Below are 21,789 nucleotides of genomic sequence, written 5' to 3'. Positions count from 1 at the left end.
GGGATATCAATACATGCTTGCCATAAACACAGGCTGGTTCTCTGATTGATTCACTTCTCTCTGTTCATCCCAACCCAATCAAATTCTACTGAGGAGTTCAGCAAATAGAGTAGCCACGGCTCATGGACAGATTAATTCACAAAAACACTAATTACACTCTTACAGTGGAAAAAAGAACAGTGTTACACTGAGCTATACAAAATGATCCTAGTGCTGCATGACATTCCTAAGACATCCATTTGAAAGAATGATTAAGAAAATAAAATATCTGACTTTCATTTTTAAGTAAGAATAATGTTACCCTAAAATGTAGTCATTCAGCAGAATATTGTCAATACATGTAATTTTCTTATGTATATACTGTAGGTAGTCAGGGCTAAAATCTTTTTAGCCAGCAGCCATATCACCCTGCAACTCACAACTGGCAACCCACTGAAGCTCAGCAGGTGTGAGCCTGGCCAGTACCTGGATAGGAGACCTCCTGGGAAAAACTAAGGTTGCTGCTGGAAGAGGTGTTAGTGGGGCCAGCAGGGGGCACTCACCCTGTGGTCCATGTGGGTCCTAATGCCCCAGTGTAGTGACGGGGACACTGTACTGTAAACAGGCGCCGTCCTTCGGATGAGATGAAAAACCGAGGTCCTGACTCTCTGTGGTCATTAAAAATCCCAGGGTGTTTCTCGAAAAGAGTAGGGGTGTAACCCTGGCATCCTGGCCAAACTTCCCCATTGGCCCTTACCAATCATGGCCTCCTAATAATCCCCCTCTATGAATTGGCTACATTACTCTGCTCTATGCCCCATTGATAGCTGATGTGTGGTGAGTGTTCTGGTGCACTATGGCTGCCGCCGCATCATCCAGGTGGATGCTGCACATTGGTGGAGGGGAGTCCCCATTACCTGTAAAGCGCTTTGAGTGGAGTGTCTAGAAAAGTGCAAGCAATTATTATTAATTCCTTACTGTAAATAACAATTTACCAGGCAAGATGTACTTCTACAACTGGACTAGGTCAAGATTCACTTAAAATTATATTTCCCTTGGTTCCCCTCTAATCTGCATGTTTAACATTTGCAGAAGACTGCACATCTTGAGGCTGTTCTTAATCCAAAAAGCACAGCTTCTGATATTGAAACTGATATTGAAACAAGACAAAACTGCATAACTGACTACTCCACTATTCTTCTACAAATGTTTCCATTTTCATGCATGGCTGTTATTTCAAAACTACCGGTCAGGATTTCAAACTATTAACCTCATCAGGTTATCACTTTGTCTGTTTTAAAGGTTTTAATTTGCATCGATGTGAGACCACTTCTGTGAGGACTGACTCACCAGCACCTGTGCAATTTAAAGACCTTCCTTGTTCATATCAAAAGTAGCCCCTGTAACTTTCCATTGATATTGTAACTGAAACTGTAATTACTTTTCACTACTTTTGAGTTCCAGCTCCAGTTTTTAACTTTTTAGAAGTCATCTTGAAATGTGTAACATCTGATAAAGCCACCTGAATTTAATTTGTAACTATTTGTTTTACTTCATCATACATTCCGTATTACTTTTCTACTGTACATTAATGCTGGCCTACGTTTACAGAGTTAGGTGTACAATATAAACAAGATGCAGATGTTAGGAACACTATCTCAGTGGTCCCCAGCCATGTTCCTGAGTGACCATTTTGTTTTCTGGGTTTTTCTCTAGCCAAATTCTTAATCCAGGACTAATTGATTTCCATTTTCTATTTAAATTACTTTCCGCTCTTCAAATTTTGAAAGGGGTTTGTAATGCATCCAAGTTTCAGAAATCCTCTCAATCATGTCTGAAATTTAACCACTTGGACATCTCCAGAAGGGAAAAAGATTCCATTGTGGGAGGGTTTGATACAATGTCTGCCCTACTTGTGTCTGTTCCTCATACACTGATCACTTAAGAGCTATCTAGACAGAAATAAGCATCTGTAATGCCATGAGCTGAAGATGTTAAAAACAGTGTTTCTGAAGTGATACATTTTTTAAGACTCTGCAGACACTGAGTGCAGAAACAAGTTAACTATAAGTCTAAACAAGCAAGCGTGTGAAATACAATGTTGCCAAGAGCACTGTTGATTTGAAGCTCTGCTGAATGAAAACTAGCTGATGCAGTGTTCCTCCAGTACCATGGCTGGGATCCACTGCTTTATCTCAATGATCCAAAATCCTACAACAAGAAAAATTACAGGCTTGCATTTCCTGAAGCTGTTATCAAAGAAAAAAAACTCATTTTGAATATGACATTCAGGTACTGTAGATGAGAGACTTGGAAAATCTAAAATTTATCCTGGGTAGACAGAGCACTAACAGCTGAATTATCAGAGTAATAATGTTGTAAATTGTTTTTTTTCTTCACAGAATTCAAATCACATCACATGATTTTCTGGAAATCTGAATACAATAAGCATAAACAGGGTTTGCCAATACCATGCCATAAATGTTTTTTTATAGCATATTTTGTCAAGTACAGATTGAACTTCCAAGTTCACTAGGCAGTTTCCTGGTTCACATTTGTTAAACAACAACAACATACAGTAAAAAGTTAAATGGATTAATGACTGAACTAAATACGTGATATTTCATATATCAATAAAATGTTATTATTCGAACACCCAAGTGAAAAATAAGCCTTGTTCAGAGTCTGCGAGAAACTCTCCAGCCCTGAAGCTCTAATTTTGTCAGCTCTCATGGTTTCTATTTAGCTAGCTAGAGGTTAGCCAGCATTTAATGTCTCACCAAATATTTAGATTGAAAAGGCTTGTTTTCTGTGCACCTTTAAACTTTTTCTTTGTATTATCTCAGCAGCTGATATCATGAAGAACCAGTACTGTGGTTCTGCATGCAAACACATTTGCAGGACTGTAACCTCAAAAGTTGAGAACAAGAGGCTTACATATTTTCTACAGCACACAGAATCCTGTGTTACCAGATAGACTGCCTGTTTCTGAATACAGAATTAAGTGTATAATCAAAACATGGAACAGTATAATACAAAAAAGGTTTTATTCACTAAGTACAGAATTCAAACTTACATATACACAGGAACTTACAAAACATACAACTATGACATGAGATAACCTTAAAATCAGGGTCAGCTAATAGATTTCTGTAATTCACATTCAAATAATTCCCTGCCCTGTTTCATACTACTGTAAAAAGTGCATGTTCATCTGGAGGTTTAAAAGTTTGCTTTTGTGTTAGGAGTCTGAAACAGAAAAAGAAAAAAACAAATTAAAATCTGCATAACTCAAAAAGTGTGAATTAAAAAAAAAACAACGAATGAGTGGATAATGTATTCTCATTCTTCGGGATGAAAAGAGCTATTATCCATACAACAAATTATCATCATCCTCGATTTAATTTTAAATACTTTAGATACAAAAAATGACACCTGCTAAGTAATGAGGTCATAAACAGTTTGTTGAACATTAAAGTGATTTTACAGACTTAAAACTGTAACTTATTCTGTTGCTGTACTCAAGCAAAAATAAACTATCCCTAGAAAGAATAATGTATTTAACCAGTGGTTCTCAAACTGTGGTACGTGTACCGGCAGTGGTACGTGGAGTGCCGCCAGGTGGTACGCCAAATGACCATGGAACCGTGTCAAGTGCATTGAAAAATCGGGACGGGTTTTCATATTTTGTATTTTAATACGTGTCGAATACGCAGCCTATGTACTATGATACAGTGCGCGCTAATACTTCAGTGGACACAAGAGATACTCTGTAATTCTATACCACTCTATAGGAATGCGTGCTACGGATGCAAGTGACCAATTGTATTTAAAAAAAGCTACTGTATCTCCAGCAAATAGGGAGAAAGGAGAATGTCCGATTTTGGAACAATGCCAACGTTGTAAACACAGGAATGCATAGAAATACGTGCTACGAACGCAGGTTATCTTGTGAGCACACGAACACGTGATAACAGAAAAATATTTAAGAACTGTTCTAATTTGAGAAAAATACACTGAGCGTCTCTGTGTTTCGCTCCGATGCGCATGAAATAAAAACTTTTAAAAAATATGGAAATAACGGAAATGTGAAAAATGCAAGCTTGCGGATTGCTAAAGCAGGTAAGCTACACTATTTTTGAAGAACCTTATTTACCGTTGGCAAAAGAGCTGACACGTATTATGTGTAGAGAAAAAGCTGCTAAACAGCTCGACCTGCTGCCCCCCTCCCCCTGAAAGATACAGTCATTCATAGAATTATTGAAATGAAGGATTATATCAAAAGTACAATGATAGAGCGCGTTAAGATGAGCAGATGTTTTTCACTGCAATTAGATGAGTCTGTAGTCGATTTGGCCAATTTGCTTGTTTACGTTAGATACGAGTTTGAGGGCATGTCCCATGAGGACTTTCTGTTCTTTAAACCGCTACCAACAGGAACTACAGGAGAGCACATATTTTAGCTTCTGAATGAATTTATCGAGGAGAATGGCATCGACTGGATAAAATGTGTGAGAGTTTGTACAGACGGTGCTAGAGCAATGACAAGCCGATATAACGGTGTAGTTGCACGAATTAGAGAGGTTGCTCCAGAAATTAAAGTACGCATTACAACATCTACCGCGAGACCTTTGCCGTCAAGAAAATGCCTGACAATTTAATATATGTTAGACTCTGTTGTGAATTGTATCAAGGCTCAAAAAATTAATTCACATCTGCTTTGCTAAACTAAACAGGCTCACCCCTCTCACTGAAATGGTGCTTTTTTATTAGTTGTTGTTAATGTTTTTTTTTCTGTAAAACACTTTGAGAAGCCACCTTTAAAGGTGCTATATCAAATAAAGTTTATTATTATAATATTTATTATATGTATGTGTGAGTGTGTGTGCACGCGCGCTCATGTTGGTCATTGAGAATTTCTGGGGTTCCTATGAGATGATGACTTGTAGGTGGTACTTGGATGCTTTGGTTGGATTAGGGGTGGTACTTAGTCCAAAAGTTTGAGAACCACTGTATTAAACAATGTATTTTAGACACAATATTCAAAATTCAATATTCAATCCAATTGCTTTAGAAGGGATATTCAATTTGCCTGTTCAAATGTTCTATACTGTATATTCACTCACCTTTATTTGTTATGCTAGGAATTGTGACTGGAATGTTTCACCTCTAGATCTTTCTTGCAGTCAGAAAAGTGCTGTGGAAAGAAAAATGTAAAAATATGGGTCATTTAAGCACTATGTGTGCTTTTTTGATGATATGATGTACAGGAACACATTCAACTTTTGAAAAACAAGTACTGTAGTTGACATTTAATCTTTTTCTCCTTTTTCCTTTTGCTATATGAAAACTACTGTGGAATATTATCCTGGCAAATTAAGTAAAGAACTAAAATGAAACCAGGAACTAAGGAGTAGTTCCTGTACTGTAGTTATTCTGAAGAATGAGGTAAAATAGAATTCTATTTAGGTGTTCATAGGTGTTCTTAGAGATATTTCATTCTGATTTGAATTTCATGACTAAAGCTCCAGAGTGTACAATCAATGTAGAAAAAACCTGTTGTGTTGTACAGTTTAATGTAATATACTATATTGCAAATTAAAAATAATTTCAAGGTGAAAAACTAGTGTGCAAGCAGAACTGTGATTCTTAGAGTAAAAATTTGATACCCAGAAAACCACATTATCATCATAAGACGCCAATATTTAAACAGTCCTACACAAAATAACTGAATTTTAATGTTCATTAATGGATAATAAATGAATGCCTCACTCCAACCTGTTAGAGAGAGTGATGCCTCACTCAAACCTGTTAGAGAGAACTAACAGGTTTGAAATAAGACTTAATCTTGTAACCCTGTTGTTAAGAATACAGTTCAAAATACCAGTACACAGAAAAGTACTGATGATGTGTACTTTGGTTCAAGAAGACAATTTTATTTTAGCACATACTGTCTGTTACAGAAAAGCAGCTTTTCACTGTGTATCCCAGGCCAAGTTCACAACACATTGTGAAGAACGTGATTCATTTTCTTGGGTTTGGAAATAATTTTTAAGGAAAGAGAGTGCAAAACTAATAAAAGTAATTTACATTTCTCTCTGGGCTGGCATAGATGTTTATATAAAGGGATTAAATGTTTAATTATATGGTAGCTCCATGAGTAAAGTATTATAATGCTTTAGGGAACACTAATCTGTGTAACAAAAAGGTTTCAGAAAAGTCTTGTTATAGGAAACACCCTTCAAGAACATGACAAAGATTTACAGAACCTGTCTATACATTCTACTAATGTATTCTGCTGATACAGCTTGCCAAGGTCTAGTTGTTATCATTGGTTGAAGACTGAAAACACAGTTTGATTAAAACCAAAGATTATTTTGCTCAAGAAAGGACTGTTAATGTGAGGTCAGCATTTAAGAAAATGAGGGCTAGACTGACAGATACTTGTTATTCTACCTTCCATTCTGAACAAACTGTAATTATTGTAATTGGCCATAATTGTCAATAAAAATTGTTATTTAGTGTAACAAAGTGAAACCATCAAGATACTTTTTATTTCGGGCATTTAAAACCCAGGATATTTCTGCTGAACCCGACAGTTCATTACACCTCTTTACCAATTTGTGCTACTATTTAATTAAATTTTGATTAGCAGTACCAATTATTTTAGCAGACAACTAAAATTGATTACTGGGGCGACATTATGGACATACACATTTTGTTTTATTTATGTATGAGCAAAATCCAAAATAATTCGATGATGCTAATAAATCAACAAGCTCAGCCTTTTGCAAATTCATTTTTTTTCTCCTATGCAGAGTCTCGTATTGTGGACTCACCTGTTGGACCTGCTGAATCTCTCTCATGGCAAGGCGGATAGATGGATACAAGCGAGGGAAGGGGCGATTACTCTTGTTACTCTGGTCATCATTTGCTTCCTGGCCTCCAGTCACATTTTTCTGGATTTCCTGAGCTTCAGTCCGGAGCTTCCTCTCTGAAATTTTTTTCAGTACCGGGGGCACTTGGGCCTCTAATGTGTGGGTTGGATTGGGAGGAATAAAGAGTTTTAGGAGCTCAAGGTGGCCACGGTCAGACACAGACTCGTCCGAGCTGTCATGGCCTCCGTCAGCCTGTGAGCAGGGCTTCAGCATGAGGTTCTTCAGCTCCTCATAGTCAGGCTCCTGCTCGCATATCTACAGCAATTAAAACAAGGTGATTTGGATTTTTGTTTTACATTTTATTCTCTACTACACTTTAAAGAAACAAAGCACAATAAAGCTTCACATAAAGACAGTCTGTGCTCAGTGTACATAATCCTATGAATGAACAGAGTGAGGAGTCCATTTGAGACCTGGTAGTTGTACTGGAAAATAGCAAATTAAACAATATAAGGAAAGAAAAAGCTTTTTTTTTAGTATTTATGAAAATACTATTCTGGAGAACAAAGAGAGAAAGTGTTTGGCCCTTTCCTGGGATGAATTGTGATTTGTGATAAAATACACATTTAGTTAAATATTAGTTTGCATAGTTATATATTTAATATATTTAGTCCAAAAAAAGAGCCATTTTTTTTTTCTTTTTGAAAGATGTTAGGAAACTCTAGGTCTTGCATTTTGCAGTAGCACAGTACAATCTTGCAATATGCTAGAGGACAAGCCTGAAAGAGCCCAAGGTGTCACAACTGGTATTATTTTTGAAACTGATGAATCAATGTGCCATTTGTGAGTGGCAGGAGTAAAGTGTACAGGACGTGAGTGGGTTACCTGTCCACAGGGCACCGTGAGCAGCTCCATGAAGGGTTTGATGCCAACGTTCTTGTGGTACTCCACCAAGTCGGGCAAGGAGGCATGGGCCCGGTCTTCTCCAAGTATGACATACTTGCCGTTCGTCTGCATCTCAATCATGTAGTGTCGGCAACGGTCTTTACCCCTGTCAGCAACGAGAACACAGAACAAGAAGAAATCATTCAGTGTTATTTTTACTCAAATGTTCGAGCCTTCTGTCTTTTTGTGAAATGCACTGTGATGTCAGCACACAACATGATAAAACAAAAGCATTACAATAAAATCACCAAAGTGCTCTGGGATTTACAATCCCTTGCTGACATTTAGGGAAGTCTTGTGCCTTGTTTTGTTACAATAATGCTGCTTCTGAAGTACAACCTAATTGCCATGCAGGGGTTTATTTTAGGGAAGCTTCATAGCTTCATTATTAGCTTGTGACCAATCTGAGAGGATATCTTCAGTTTGTAGGAGAGCCTGCAGTTCAAACAGTGTGATCCGACTGAGAACGGAAATCTAATGTTGTAACTCACATAGTTAACAAATAACATACAAATCTAAAAAAAATTACAAATAACATACAAATATAAAATGGTAAAGGCTCAGATTAAAGAGGCTACTTGGGAAAAAGACTAATGGGTTTATGATGACATCCTTTACATCTTCAAGATAATGTGGGGAAACAATGAAACAGGCAAAAGTTAGGGTACATATTGTACGTAGCCTAAAATGTAAATAATCTGGTTTCATGCTAGAACTCTACATTGCTTAAGCAAGAACATGGTTAAGATAGTGTGTACAATCCTGGTCACCAAGATACAACAGAAATATTGCTGTTCAGAAAAGAGCAATCGCATACATGCTCAAAGGATAACCCTGCGCTGATTGGATAAAATAACTTAATCCCTTTTTATCTCAAAAAGAGAATGAAGGGACCTGATTCAATTATTCAAAATCATCAAAGGCATCAAAAAAGCCAACCTAGTGGACTTCTTAAGAATTAAACATGATCTGGTGAACACAAGTACAATTCAAACTGAGAACAGGAGGCAACTCTCAAGTTAGGTTCTTCCTGTACTTAAAAATCTAATGAGTTTGATCAACTGAATTGTTTAAAATTATTCTCATATTAAAATGTATATATTAAAGTGAAATTTGAAGTCCAAACATGGAATAAAAAAAAAATCGAATGCCAGAAAATAATCGTTTCAAGTACCACTATACATGAGGAACCAGCATGCAGGCACATACCCATGAGTGTTCGGATATAAGTTTGAAATCCCTTATGCAGGCTGTCAGTGAAGATAACAGTGAGGGATAGGTTCAGGATTTAGGAAAGGAAAGTGACATTTGCAAACCGTGAAACAATGCAAACTGGGAATAGAGTGCAAAAGTGCAGATTGTTATGTGAAACCTTCAACCTATAACAACCTACTTGTGATTGGCTTTCTGAGAAAATTCAGGCAAAGTATGTGAGCTTGAAGAGTACAAAAACCCCAAAGTTCACTTTTAATGTCTACAGAATTGGATTTACTATAGTTACTGTGTGGTAAAACTGTGGTTTCTGTCTAGTTTGTGTGGAGGTAAATTTGCAATTATTTTTTACACTCCACAGATAGGTTTCACAGACCCTGACCAGCACTAGTTTTGGACTTTCTTACCTAAATTAACAAACTGTCCAAGATTAAAGCTAATTAAGATTTGTGAAACTAATTCCTCATTCATAGAATGAATAAATTGAATTACTGTACATTCTCGGGCTGGAATATGGGGCCCTATCCATATAAAATGATCATATTACATTATTTTTCTATATTAAAAAGTGAGACATCTTGAGTTCCCTTTCCTTTTTATTATAGACTCATACTTTTTTTAAAACGTGTCCGTGGCAGGGGAGGCTGTCAAATTGAATACCAGTATTTTTTGTTCATGTCTTAATGTGGCTGTGATACTTCTTTCAAAAGGTGCGAAACAAAATAGTTGGTATGCACATTTAGATATACTGTAGGGGCGGTGTGGTGGCTCTGTGGCTAAGGATCTGCGCCTGTGGCTGGAAGGTTGCTAGTTTGTATCTCACGGCCAGCAATCCTACTCTGTTGGACCCCTGAGCAAGGCCCTTAGCCCCAACTGCTCCAGGGGCACCATATAAATGGCGTTCTGACTCAAAGCTTCTCTCCCCGTCTGTGTGTCTCGTGGAGAGCAAGTTGGGGTATGTGAAAAGACAAATTCCTAATACACGAAATTGTACATGGCCAATAAAGTGATCTTATATGTAATTGTTGAAACAATTAATTTTGAACTCAAATGTTTAAAAGCCAGGGTTTTTTGTGTGTAGTAAAAATATAAACATCAAAATTATGGAATAAATTTACTTAGTATTACATTTGACAATGATATTATAATACAGTAATTATCTAATTGTAGTATGTTACACTTCATACCTGAATTACTGTAACTATGTGGTTTCGTTAATGAATCAACAGTTTACTGCACACTCAAAGTAGTAACTGTTATACATCAATATACATGCCGCTATCACATTTGTGAATCACCTGAGGAGATTAGCTTCCTGTATGATTAAAAGCAGGTCTTTTGGGTGGGGTGGGAGGAGGTTAAATTTTTACCTGTACGTTAATGTGTATCCTTCTCGACTCTGGCCAACACGAATCAAGAAACAGCCAAGGGGCTTATCAGCAATGAAATCTTCAGCTTGTCTGGGAAAATAAATCACAAAGGATTAGCAGAATGTTTCAGATATTTCTTCAGAGGTGGTGACAGATTTTTGGCATCTTTCCTCTCTGTCAGGACCGAAATGTTCCTGGCTTCATGCCTGAGAAAAACTGAGGAGAATAGAAAAGCTTGCTTTATCTGATCATAAAAAAAAGAATGACAAAACTGGGGAAATTTTGCCCATTTATTTTGTTTGTGCTGAATACAAATAATGATCATGAAACAATGGAATGAAACAATATTCTCAAAAATCAGGAATGATATATTTTAATTACGTTTTGTATTTTTATATATTTTAAAGGCTAAACTAATAGTGAAAATGAAACAGAAATTTAACCAGAGCTCTTCATTCTCTTCAGATTCATTAATCTGTTGAAGTGCTGAACACTAACACTGAAAAGTAGGGTCAGACAAGTATTTACAGTATATTTTTCATTCTCTTCATACCAAGAAGAACTTGTGTGATTAGGTGTTTTACATTGCACCACTACTGAAATGGTTAACAACAATGATCTTAATTGTATGCTTAAATAGGCCATGTTCAGTAGTTTGGTTAGACCCTAATGAAAGTGACAGAGAGATTAAATATTTAGCAAGCTTTTGGTGTGACTCACCTAATTGAGGAATTGGCAGCCAATTAGAGATATAGGCTGCCCGAACCCCTGCTCACTATTGCAAAGACCGAGTTAGAATTTGAGCAAGGATGCAGATAGGAAAGTGGGGGGAATGAGAGAGAGGTACCTAAAAAGAAGACCTGGGTGCGAGACTTATATACGCAGGCGAGCAGAAGTATGTGAGATTATAGTCTATCCTTCTGCCCAAACCCCTGTTTAAACTCCATTTTGAGGATTCGTTTTTCTAATTCCCATGTAGAATATTTTGGATAATGCAATCCATGGTTGTTATAGTTGTCAGTGTGTCTGCTGCCTCCTAGATTCATTTTAAAATGTGAAGACTCTTAAAAGGTTATCCTAAGAGCAAACTTTAAAATGCATATTATATTGCATAGAGTTTTTGGAAATCCATATATTAAAATGTGTTTGGTGTGTTAAGACAATGTAAGACTACAAAAAAGACATAATAGTACTGTGTGGGTTCTACATATGATATTTACAAATAAGATTATGCAGTCCATAGAACAGACTTTGGAAAGGCATGAATCACAAGAGCAAAGTTATTCTGGAAAACGTGAAAACTGAAAAAATACTTTCTTTTAGACTGCACATTTAGAGAGTAATAGAATGAGACAAGTAAATCAGATCAATAGTTCTACTGTCTTTCAAATATGTCTGAATGAACAGCAGATAAAAATCTGGAAAAGAAGCAGCAATTTTCAATTTAATCAATCAAACAAATAGTTTCAGTTTATCGTTTAGCATTCCAGTCGAATAAATAAGTAACGTCCTTTTGGTTTTCTCTTGCCTTTTTGAAATTCCCCTGTCTAACTTGCTAAGTTACGTAACACTAACCACCATCCTCACAAGAAAAGCAACTGAGGTAAAGGTAATATTTTAGTGTTAAATTTCTCACCTGCGTGTAATCATGCCATGAAACCAGTTTGGAAAGGTTCCGTTTCTGACCACCTTCCTGGCCTGCGTCTCCTTAAACCATCGGATGGTGTTCTTCTTTTTAATCTGTCGCTCTGTCGCTGCTTCCTCTACTTCAGTGTTTCCCAGTGTGACAAAACCATTCTTTATATTCAGGTCATTGTCAAATGGTGTGGCCTGGAATATCGTTCAACATAAGTTATATTTCCTGCACACTCATAGCAATAACTTTGGACTTGTTAATCAACAATACATCTGCCTATATGAAAGAGTTGTTAGAAGATGCTCTTGAAAAGAATGATTCAGATTATATTGCTCTCTACAGAACAGGAGGGTTAGATTTTGTTAACATTTATTTGTTTTGAACTTCTAAATTTAATTGTAAGACCTAAACGTTTTTGTAGGCTTTCAGATACAGACGGGATACTGTGGTCCACCAAGAAGAGAATTAAGCACACGTGGTATACAGAAAGAATGAACAAGAGATGGTGTGAAAAAAAGAATACTGCCGATACTATACATTGACTGTAATCAGAAGATTCATACCATAAATTGTCTGCTGCGAGGCCTGGGCACTGGAGGATGCAGGGGAGGTATGTTGTCCTCCACTAAAATGGTGCGTGGTCTGGGCTGAGGGTGAGGCTTTTTCGTTCTTGGCAAAGGCACAGGTGGTCCTACAGTATAAATACACCAGCACACTCTACAGGAGTTCATTTTTACAGCGCTTCCTTCAACAAAACTGATAAGTTCAAAGTTCAATTAATACAGAGCAGTTGCAGAGTGTCTTCTTTTCATTTTAGGTAAGCTTTGAATGATCAAAACAATTGTTATTTAAAGTAAATTTGTGGTAAAATGCATTTCTACAAATTAACTAAAGCAGTTGGTAGTCTTTAGGGTTGTGGCTCTCCTATGCGCATAAAACATTTTTACAGGACTAAACAAAACGGCCACAAAATCCCTCTTACCAATTCTAAAATAATACTGCAGTGGAATTCTAAATGGCTTTGACTTCACCGAACCTAAACCTATCAGGATTGAAAGAGGGAAGTAACTGTGCGGATTGAGACAGGAAGTGTCCTCACTGTGATTCTCCTGCTCCATCTCCAGCTGTCTCTTCATCTCCTCCTCCTGCTGTTGCTGCTGCTGCTGTTGCCTCCGCTGCTCCTCCTCCCTCTCCAGCTGCAGCTGCCTCTGCTTGCGCAGCTCAGCCTGGAGCGCGATGTACCTCCTCCGGCCTCTCGTTGCACGGACATCTCGAGAGAAGGACACCATCTTGACTGTCAGACTTAAAATAATTACTATAGCACATATTCCCTTTTGCATCCTGTGTTTAAATACAGTATATGTTGTCTCCTTGTCCCAGATGTGACATTTACATTAACACAAGAGGTACACCGGGGCTGTGCTTGGGTTATACAATGCCCTCGGAAGTGCTCGTGTTTTCAGAACAGAGTCGGCAGACACACTCCTGCTTTCCTTTCCTGATGGCCATCTGTAAAAAACAACAACTTCAAACTGCACCTAAGTGTGCTGTGAAATCTTGCATCCCTTTACACTTCTACTTACTGCTACAGTACGTGCCCTGTAACACAGAGAGAGAATGATTGCCCTGACATGCTCACAGGAGGGTTAGAACCACCAGGAGGAACAGCACATCTCTCACTGCGATCACTGTTACCTTGCAGGTGTCTGGAAGTTGCTAGAAGTTGCCACGGTTACTCTCTCAAACTCTAACCCATCCATGTCTGGGTCCCTGGCCAACTGCTTGGGGAAACCTGACAGTCAACTACTGGCATGTCTGTAGTTCATAATCGCAATGCCTGTATGCTCTGTGTTTTTATCAAGAGGTCTTCACAAGTTAAGAAATTTGGAAGACTCGTGAAGGAGGTTTAACTAGTTTTTTATAAGTCACGTGCAGTGAACTTGCCATGGGGTATCTCTAAAATCTAAAGGGAGGGTCATTAAATAATCAAGTAACTTGATGCAAATAATGAAATAAGTTGAATGCAGATTGATTTCCATGTGCAGAACCAAATTTATGTCTAAATTTTACTTTCAAACCAAATTTATATTATATAATGAGACATTAAAAATGACAGCAAAAAATAATTGACGTTTAATTACTCAGCCTTGAAAAGACATCTCACATTTTCTATACACACATCCACACTCCTGTCTCACCTGTGTAATTAAACTTACTTTTCTGGATGACTATGGCTGCCTTTTCCAGTCTGTCTAAGAGTTTAGTCAGCTGCTCTTGGTGCCAATATTTAAAGAACAGCCGTGAGGATCTAATGCAGAAAGAAAGGTAGAGTTAAAATCAATATCTTTCATTAAAAAAAAAATCGGAATTATATGTTTTATTTGGATTTGGATATTTTTCAGGTTCCTACTGAAAGCTTGAGCTTCTAGATTCAATATTAATAATGAGAGTTTTTCAGCAAACAGTTGGATTACTATAATAATCGGATGAAAAGGAATTGTTACATAAAGGAACACTATAACAACAACAACAACAACAACATCACTTTATTAACCCTATACAATTTCTTGCATTAGGAATTTGTCTTTTCGCAGACCCCAGCTTACTCTCCATGAGCCACACAGACAGGGAGAGAGCCTGGGGTCAGAGCGCAGGGTCTGCCATTGTACAGCACCCCTGGAGCAGCTGGGGTTAAGGGCCTTGCTCAGGAGCCCAACGGAGTAGGATTCCCCTGATGGCCACGGGATTTGAACCGGCAACCTTCCAGCCACAGGCACAGATCCTTAGCTACAGAGCCACCGCTCCGCCCAGTTTGGTATAAACTTCGTAAAATACTTTTTAACATTTTACCTTTGGCCTTTGTATAAAAGTTGTTTTCACTGGTCCGACTTACCCACATTTCCAGTCTTTGAGGTCAGTGGTATTCAGAATCTGTAAACAGCTGGAGACAGGGAAAACAATATCATGCATTGGAGTCATCTACATCAGCTATATAAGATCACAATGAAAATAACATAATAAAGTCAAACACAGACATTCAAACATTTTAGTTTGGATTTGAACATACAGTAACTGTGCCTGATTCAAAAGTGCTTTCATCATAACTTTAGAACAATTTGAAACGATCGGAGTCCCAACAATTTTATTTTTGGTGCACAGGAAACGCATTGCTCATATGATCAATTCAATCCACTGATCAAGCTAACAAAACATTAAATCTAGACGCACAATACTTCCTGATCTCTTTTATGTAAATTAGAATGCTTTACAAAAAAAGTCTAGCCAAAGTAACACGAAACCTATAAACACTTACAATATGTTATAGTTTTAATGCACATATTATTTGTGGTAATGTCTTTATGGATAGATTTTAGATTGTTTCCTTTATTCATCTATGCACAAATGCTCAGAACAAACCTGCGAAATCAGTATGTAAAATATATAACCAAAATGTAATTTCTATGTCTTTTTATATGGTGCAATTTAAGGATGCTGTGCATACAGTAGGTCTGCATTTTCTGTTTTACACAATTTTTGCACAAGCCTTTGTTGTGCTTTGGATAAGCCTTTTAGATTAAGGCTAGTACAATTATTTTACACATCCCCAGACTTATAAATAATTGGAGGGAATATTTTCACTTTATGTAATTTAGTTTAAGCAATTAAAGCACAAACACCAAAAAAACATATAACAAAAATAAATAAAGACAATAACAGAATTGTGACCTCAAAATTGTGTTGTAGGAAAAGGAAGTCACTTTATGTAAAAGGTCCTGTCAATCTTCTAGGGAAAATTTTGATATTTTAAGCCATTCAAGCTAGTTGTGATAAGGTACTATGATGAAATTGATACAAATCACTGATGGATTCAACCAGAAATTGAGTGTCTGCATACAGTATATCAAATTATGTTTGGTTATGCGTTCTAGTTTATGAACATGTGTACAGTATGTACAGACATTCATGCGTTGAAATGACGTGCTGTAATAGTGTTATTGTTTTGACCCGATCAAGTTTGATGCAATGACTCCAATAGCTGGGTTCCACCTAAAGAAGGAGAGTAAGGTTTGGAAACTATAGTAGCTACTGGAAAACATACTAAAGAATCCTACCTATACAAGGAATAAATTATCCCTTAATTCCTGAAAATGATGAAGAATAATCCCTGGCAATGACTTCCAGCTGTATTTCCAACAGTTAATACAAAATATAATTTTTTACAAGCACCTTTGAACTTAAAGTTTATTTCATGTTAAACTACACATTTTCTGTACGTTTCAAGCCTGGATCTTGAAATATCCACTGAAAACCCATATAATTATTTCTCTTAAGCCAAGCAGAAGTATGGACAATGTTTAGGGCCATTTTCTTGTTGAAAATCAATCACTAGGTCAGTCCAAACAGATGCATGGATGGAGAAAATGCAGCTTTGTGAACAGATTACGATGTCTAAATTCATCTTCCCTTCTACTTGCAAGATCCTATTAATATCAACAATCCATTTTCAAACCACATTTTCCAATTCAGGATCACGGGTGAGGTGTAGCCTATCCCAGCATGCTACAGGTGCAAGGCAGGATAGGACACCAGTCCATCGCAGGGCAGACAGATACAAACACAGACATTCACACCTAGGGCCAATTTTTCCTAACAATACTGATTTTGACAGTTCCCTCAAACACAATATTTTTGCACATAATAAATTGGGAAATTTGCTTGTTTTATATTTCAGATAGCCATTTCTATTCCAATGTCATTACCATTTAGCAATGACACAGACATCCTGGCTTAGTGTTCCATGGAAATGTGGAAAGCTCGCATATCAAAAAAGAGCTAAAAAAGTTTATATGCAAGTTTGGTAGAGTAAACAAAAAGTTGTGTTGCAAGTTCTGTGTGTACACAGAGACAAAGCCAACCCTCTAAAACTGTTCACATTGGAATATTGTGAGGTGAGATTTAAGACAGGCAGTCATAACAAAAACAGAGAATGTCTGAAAGTGATTGAGAAAGAGCTCTGTGCCACTGTCATATGTTCCTGCCAGGATAAAATATTATAATAATTACTGTGCTTGAGCTTGTGACATACTGTGTGGAGGGGGCAGTGTGCATTCTGAGAACTGCTAATATATATGATGCTTACAAGAAAATAAGTCTCTTTTTATACAATACAACCTTAAAACATTTGAGATCTATTATCTACTAAAACCTAAAACTTATGGACAGCAATGTATAGCATTTCCACTATCTGTAATTCACCCATAATGTGTGGCCATATGAAAACGGAACAAATAAAATTATTTGAGAAAGTAAGGGTAACAATAAAAAGAGTTACATTTTATATTAAGAGGTGCAACTCACTTTCTCACAACAAAGAACTCACAGCTGTTACTTGATAAATATCTCCCAGTTAAGAACAACAGAGATGATTAATAGTGACACATCCTAACACTTTATTCATGTTCTAAGCATGAATTAAAGGTTGTAAGGGATTTATAAATGAATTTATGCAGCCACTAAACTGAAATCTTGCCTACTCTAAACAATCACAAATCTTCAATATTCTCTCCAATGAATGTACTGTGTTTAGCAGTACTGTACTGCTTTACTGCTGATTGTACAGGACTGCTTTCCTCTGCTTACACAGACACATATCCTCCCTACCTAGTGTTATAGCATTAATATTTATAAAGATATATAATTTACTCTTACCTTTCTTTGTTTAAAGGCAGATCTGGCTTAATCAGGAGAATGCCGTACCTGTACACAACAAAGTGGAAAATTAAATATTCTTGTAAAGACGGAATAGGTTCCCCTAGTACAAAAACAGCCAATCGAAAAATGGGACGAAATCAATAATTTCATATCAGTCATGCCAAACAAGCTGGATTAACTCATTACCCCTCATTGTTCCTGATCTGAAACCAGGTTATAAAATTATTTGAAAAGGAGATAACTTTATATTTCCACAGAGAATGGAACATGAGGCCCTAGAAATGCTGCACAAATATGATAAACAGGACATACCTTTTTACAAATTCCTCAAAGGAGGGCCGCCAGGAAAATCCATCTCTCCTTATGCGAATGGTCTCCAATAAGCCATTATACCTCAACTTCAAATAAAAAACAACTGACCAATTAATCTTAGTATGTGTAATTATCTGTAAACCACTTTGCACATAATTCTTTCCTCCGTTCTTAACACTTATTGTTAAATTACGCAATTGTGTTCACTCTGCTGAAAAGCTACCGACATGCTGGCAAAGGAGCACAAAATTAAATTTAGGAGCACTAAATTGTCCTTTACAAATACCTTAGAAAGCATGAAATACTTAACCATCTGAAGAGTAATGAGCATTCAACATATTTTATGCATCATATACAGGTGAACTGAAATGCTTATTTGTGTGTATGCTCCAATACAAAGACATTTAAGGAAACACCAAAACAAACACAGAATGGCAGCAGCAACAGCAACAAACAACTTAAAAACACAAGCAGTTTGCAAAAAAACATCAGTGTGAGTCAGTGGTGGAGGAAGAATTAAATAATCTTAAAGCTTGCGGAAAGAAAATGTGTCTGAATCTGGAGGTTCGGGCCTTTATGCTGCTATAACCCCTACCAGGGGGAAGGGGAGAGAAAAGTGAGAAACCAGGATGACTGCTATCCTAAAAGTGATTCTTAACAATGAGATTTTGGCAGTGGTGGAATAACAACCCACTCCTCCGAAGGGACTGGAGCTTTAATCCATCTCCTTAGAGCGCTTGGCCACATTACCCACGGTCTACCAATGTAGGAGATGGATTAAAGAAAAAAGAACATTGGAAATATTTGAAAGCCTCCAACACTTGGCGCAATTTGCGCCAAAACACAATGTGTTGTACTATCAAGCTTCAAGAGTTTTAGGGTTGAAGACACAGCTGCTTTAGGGTTGAATACACAGTATTCAACCCTGTGTATTTCTACGGAGAATGGAACATTATCTGAGAGGAAGCTGCAGCTAATTAAAGGGTATTTCTGGTCATTATCCCCTTTAAAAACATCTTAAAATAGCAGATAATTAGAGCTAAGTGTTGAATTCTGTTAATATCCCTAAGGGTTTTAACACACTCGATTCTCCCTGGCATTCAAACAGATTAATAAGTATAATAATGCCAAGAAGATTTTGACATGTTAATAATGTTTTATATTAAAAATATTGTATTTTTCAGCCCAAACCTGCAGGGCATGCTTTCTGCCTCGCAGAGCTCTTAACATAAAAACATCTAAAGTAGTTAACTGAAGCCAATGCACCTTCTCTCTGCCTAACAACACTATCCAGAACTTCACTCTAAGGAACACTTTCTTTTCCTTCCTATATGTTTCAGACACCTATACCATATCAACTCAATTTCAAGTCCTGCCTCCCAACTTTCACTTTCCCTTGCATTATGCCCAGCAAATGCACGTGGCCTCATATAATATGAATTTAACATGTTCAGCTGCAAAGGAAGAGGATGAGTCATATGTATACCTAAGCAAATGCTGACAAAGACAACAATATTCAAAATCTGTACTAGTATTTTTCTAAAAACACACATAAAGTGATGTTTCTTTTGATGCTCACTACAGTATACATCATAAATTAAAAAAGGAACTCTAAATACTTTAAAACAAATAGTGCAGATATATCAGATTACTGTGTTAAATATAAAACTTCCTAGTGAAAAAAAGACATTCAAAACAAAAAGTTAAGTTTTCCACAAACCTGATCCATTAAAATCTTTGGGTCCATTTTATCTGGCAGCTTGTTTGTGTTTGGTTTTATGCACCGAACAAAATGTGGATTCGCTGCAAACATTTTCTCCATCAACACAGCCAAAGAATGCTGGAAAAGACAAAAGGAAAAAAAAAAGGATCTCAACTGAATACTGCTACAGTGGTGATAAAACTCCAAAACAAACCTTAGACTTAGTCATTAAGATGTGTTTAGGAGATTTGCTTGAAAAAGAATCAATAACATTTTATAAAGATATCTTATATTGTACCTCTACAATATAAGATCTCACTTATATTACAATATAAGATATGTAGATGTCACTACATAATGGATCAGACTGTCCCATCCTACAGTCTAAGGGACTAAGGGAATAGACTTTTCATGAGTTTGTGCTAGAGCACAAATGACAATGCCAATTACTGTAGATCAACAATCTGATTATTACCAAGCCTTCAAGTGGATACTGCTGAAAATGAAATTAATATGAACATTATTCAACATCTCAATATTAAGATATAAATCCACCAATTTAAAAAATAATATCTTGTCTTTTAGTGTCTTCAGGACACCATTAAACAAGAAGTCAATTGTTCCTAGATGCTCGTCTATTAAATTTTGTCAGATTGAAAGATCACCTGTGTACAAAGTGAATTTATGACAACTTAATAACTTCTGCTGAGAACATTTTTTCCAGATGCAACTTGAGCCGTGAAGAAGAATGTGTGAGATCTGGTTGTAAGCCAGAGATGAATGTGAAAACATAAATAAAGCACCAATTAAAGAAACGGACTAGACCCTTACAGAAACTAATCCTGTTATGCCAAGGGAAAAAAAAAACCTTACAAACTATAGATATGATTGTGTAAGGAAACTTGTGCTGAGCAAATGGACTCATTTTACAGTCTCTGTTTTCATGCCTAAGGAGAAAACCAAACCCTATGATATAAATCATTGACACCTGAAATAATTATATGTGGAAATAAACTTTATGTTTGGGATCTATGAATCAAAGTGATTTGTGACATAGATTAGAAAGATGGATTAACCCTACTTTATTAGTAGAACTTGATTCATACTTCCTTACTTTCCAAGCCTTTGTTCACATACAGTATTTACTGATTAGCTGGATTATTAATTAGGATGAATTATTATTTTCTTTTAAATCTTGAATTATCAGTTCCATTGCTTATACTTTCCCTGTTTTTGGAATCACCGAACAGTTAATTGAAATGTGCACTTGTCTGAGTCATTGCTCTGTTTCTACTTAGGATCCCACCTTCCCTTATACTGAAACACTGGGTCACAGTCAATTAAAAAAAAAACAAATCTACTGTATGATCAAGTAAACCACAGGAAAACATGATCCCAATGTGTCCAATTTTATTTTTCTCTATTCCAATCTATGAGACATACAGTAACCCCATGGAGTTACTTTATCACCATGGGGTTACTCAGAGAGTGATATACAGTACAGTCACATGCTTAAGAGTTTTACTTTAGCTGTGAGGCATGATAATATTGCAGTTTAAAATTATGATTTTCTGCTCACTATGCAACGATGAGTATTGGGAGTTTTTGCCATCAGCACTCTGCTCTCTAAGCTGCCACGTTTCACTCGCATCAGAAGTTTTCCTGTGGCTACCCTCCACTGCACTGGCTCAGTAATTATCACCCACACCTGCATCCAATTATAATTTTGACTTCTATTCAAACCAGCTTTCCTATTCATTTACTGCTTGGTCTAGAATCTTGCCTTGGTCTCGGCATTCTCTCTGCTCTTCTTAGGTTGATACTTCTGGTTTTATCCCTCGTTTGCTCCAAACTTTGAACCTAGTTTACTTACGGTTCTGACCCTGGCCTGGTTTGTGCTCAGACTGTTACTTTCTAACTTGGCAGCTTAACGATCCTGCCTTAGAATCCTTCACAATCATTACATTAGCCTTCACCCACGTAGCTAGAGGGCTGACAAAATGGACACAAGGACAAGTGGTCCAGCTTCACCAATCAAGAGGG

At 36.9% G+C, this 21,789-nt stretch overlaps 1 protein-coding gene across 1 annotated transcript in view; it reads right to left on the bottom strand.

Moving 5' to 3' along the window:
* Positions 1–3,009: 3,009 nt before the first annotated feature.
* Positions 3,010–21,789, bottom strand: part of LOC102689852 (myosin-IIIb) — a 66,210-nt gene continuing 47,430 nt past the window's right edge. Inside the window, exons 18-30 of the mRNA XM_015365891.2 lie at positions 19,765–19,884; positions 18,045–18,130; positions 17,730–17,777; positions 14,914–14,961; positions 14,237–14,328; positions 13,120–13,290; positions 12,584–12,711; positions 12,021–12,214; positions 10,385–10,474; positions 7,743–7,908; positions 6,819–7,172; positions 5,106–5,176; positions 3,010–3,228 (exon numbers count right to left, since the gene is read on the bottom strand). Of these exons, the coding sequence (XP_015221377.2) occupies positions 5,120–5,176; positions 6,819–7,172; positions 7,743–7,908; positions 10,385–10,474; positions 12,021–12,214; positions 12,584–12,711; positions 13,120–13,290; positions 14,237–14,328; positions 14,914–14,961; positions 17,730–17,777; positions 18,045–18,130; positions 19,765–19,884 (1,554 nt within the window). The 3' untranslated portion in view covers positions 3,010–3,228; positions 5,106–5,119. The remainder of the gene's footprint in view (positions 3,229–5,105; positions 5,177–6,818; positions 7,173–7,742; positions 7,909–10,384; positions 10,475–12,020; positions 12,215–12,583; positions 12,712–13,119; positions 13,291–14,236; positions 14,329–14,913; positions 14,962–17,729; positions 17,778–18,044; positions 18,131–19,764; positions 19,885–21,789) is intronic.

Source organism: Lepisosteus oculatus, chromosome 3 (assembly GCF_040954835.1).
Source record: "Lepisosteus oculatus isolate fLepOcu1 chromosome 3, fLepOcu1.hap2, whole genome shotgun sequence".
Classification (NCBI taxonomy): domain Eukaryota; kingdom Metazoa; phylum Chordata; class Actinopteri; order Semionotiformes; family Lepisosteidae; genus Lepisosteus; species Lepisosteus oculatus.
The sequence above is the reverse complement of the archived record's forward strand: the minus strand, read 5'-3'. Positions and strand labels throughout refer to the sequence as shown.